Source organism: Nicotiana tomentosiformis, chromosome 2 (assembly GCF_000390325.3).
Source record: "Nicotiana tomentosiformis chromosome 2, ASM39032v3, whole genome shotgun sequence".
Taxonomy (NCBI): domain Eukaryota; kingdom Viridiplantae; phylum Streptophyta; class Magnoliopsida; order Solanales; family Solanaceae; genus Nicotiana; species Nicotiana tomentosiformis.
The window spans coordinates 43,382,868-43,385,494 of NC_090813.1; the positions used below are offsets into that span (position 1 = coordinate 43,382,868).

The 2,627-nt window shown below is 38.6% G+C and overlaps 1 protein-coding gene across 1 annotated transcript; it reads left to right on the top strand.

Moving 5' to 3' along the window:
- Positions 1-1,884: 1,884 nt before the first annotated feature.
- LOC138904693 (uncharacterized) lies at positions 1,885-2,190 on the top strand. Its single transcript, XM_070193201.1, has one exon. It carries the CDS (start codon positions 1,885-1,887, stop codon positions 2,188-2,190), a length of 306 nt encoding a protein of 101 aa, XP_070049302.1.
- The last annotated feature ends 437 nt before the right edge of the window (positions 2,191-2,627 follow it).

Below are 2,627 nucleotides of genomic sequence, written 5' to 3' on the forward strand. Positions count from 1 at the left end.
ATTAATATTTTAAATTTTTTATCTTAAACATGCTTAAATATCAAAATAAAATGATTGTTGAAAATACTGACAAATTTACAGGTAAAAGGAGTGAAATCGAGCTCGGATGAGCTCCAATGGTAGACGAGCAGAAAACCTAGCTAGAAGAAAGGAAATGAGAGAAGAAGCTTCGAGAGAGTAATAACACATAATTGGAAAATTGAAATGATTATTCCAACTATGCAAAGTATCCAAACCTCTTACCTATACACATGACAGCCGGCAAAAGTGCTCAAGAACAACAAGTCTCCAGTCTGACACAAGTTCCAACAACTTGAGTCAAAGAAATGGTAGAGGGAACAGAAGGATATCAGTTCCCTTGATGACAGTACAAGTCAACTCTCCACAGCTATAAGTCGCTGTATTGTTTCTCTGCACACGCAACAGTGCAAATAATGCAGCAGTCACTTTATGGAGTATGCCTTGTACCGAAAAATTGCATACATCATCCCAATGACCTCATTTGTATAAAACCAACATGAGGCAAGAGAGAAACACACACTTGCATAACCCTAAATCATCAAGTTTCTCTCTCAAGTGTGCTGCCGACTTTGAGTGACTTCAAGGCTTCAAGAACAAAGCAACACTGAACGAAGGACCAGATTCCAGTACTGTGTTACCATGTGTCCTTAGTATTGTTGTACCTTTGTTAGAGTGATCTACTTGTAACTCCTACTCAGCTTAGTTAGAAGCATTATGTAGGAAATCATTTGTAAAATCATAAACCTTGTGTTTGTGTTTTGACTAGAGTTAGTCAAAGTGTGAGCTTTGTAATAGAGTTATTACAAAGAGGCTCGTAATAGAGTTATTACAAGTATGTGAAGAATTAGAGGTTAATTCCTAGGTTACAATGGTTTGTAATCTAAAGTTTGCTCAGTTAGTGAAGTTGAAATCCTACGAGTATAGGTCGTAGTTTTTAATCCTGTGAGCTGGGAGTTTTTTATGTAAAACTCTGCTATGTCGTTTACTTATCTCTATTTGTGTGTGTTCTGTGGGAACTGATAGAGAACCAGTTTCTCTATACAGTTTGGTGGACCCTAAGTTTCTATCAATTGGTGTCAGAGCAGATTCTTTCTATAGGGCTAACACCTAGAAAGGATCACATGGCTGCTCCACCAAATTTTGAAAAAGGTCAATCGACCTACAGACCACTAAGATTCAATGGACAATACTACAGATGTTGGAAGACAAGGACGCCTGATTTTATCATGGCTGAAGATCCAGAGCTCTGGGATGTCATCTGCGAAGGACCCTTCGTCCCCATGAAGACCATTGGCGAGCCAGCAGTGACATTTCCAAAGACAAGGAAGGAGTACAACGATGCTGACCGCAAAGCTATAGAGAAAAACATCTGAGCAAAAACGATCCTCATCTGTGGTCTTGGACCAGACGAGTACAACAGAATTTCTGCATGTCAATCTGTGAAGGAGATCTGGGAGGCTCTCCAAACCGCACATGAAGGAACAACTCAAGTCAAGCAGTCAAAGATCGACATGCTCACTACTGAGTATAAACTCTTTAGGATGAAGGATGATGAGTCCATTGAGGACATGCACACTCGATTCACACCTCCATCATCAATGAGCTTCACTCTCTAGGAGAGATCATTCCAAGGAACAAACTTGTCAGGAAAATACTTAGTGTATTACCTGGTTCCTGGGAAAGCAAATTCAATGTTATCACAGAGGCAAAGGATCTGCAAAAGCTGACCATTGATGAACTCATCAGAAATCTGAAGACCTATGAAATGAAGAAAAAGAAGGAACATGAAATAATATAACCCAAAAAGGAGAAGAACATGTCCTCAAGGCTGACAACAATGACTCAAATGGTGAGGATACTGACATGGCTTATCTGACAAAAAGATTTCAGAAAATGGTTCGCAGAAATGGAGGCATTACAAAAAGGGGTAGCTCCAGCAGACCAACAAGCTATGACTTGTGTCATAAATGTGGGAAGCCAGGACATTTTATCAAAGACTGTCCTTTGCACAAACAAGACCAGTACAAGCACAACACAGATAAAATAGCCAAGAGGAACCCGGTTCTTGACAGGAGATTCAAGAGAAAAGATGTTGCTGACAATGTTATGAAACAAGCTCTTGCTGCATGGGGAGATTCCTCTAGTGAATCTGGGGAAGATGATAAATAAGGTGACACCTCCATGATGGCTATTGAAAGTGAAGCAACTGGATATGACTCTATTTTTGCCCTAATGGAAAAATCTGACGATGATGAAGATGATGATGACGATGAGGTAAACTTTCTGGAAGTTCAAAGAAATTTGAAGTCTTACTCTCAAAAGAAGCTTATATCCTTGGCAAATGTTTTAATTTATGCTTATCATAATCTCATCAATGATAAAAATGTATTAACTATAGAACTGGGAGAGGTAGAATATGAGAGAGATAATCTTGTAGTTGTAGTGGTTGATTTAAAAGAAATCATTGAGGATTTAAAGAAAGAAAAATATGCTCTAACTGAGAAAATTGAAAACGTAGAGCATGAGAGAGATGACTTGTTGGTAGTAGTTGTGGATCTAAAAGAAATAGTTGAGGAATTAAAAAGGGAAAACAGTTTTGGGAACAC

What these genes read in the sequence shown, in the direction of transcription:
- LOC138904693 (XM_070193201.1), top strand. Translation starts at nt 1,885, where the DNA reads ATGGCTTATCTGACAAAAAGATTTCAGAAAATGGTTCGCAGAAATGGA.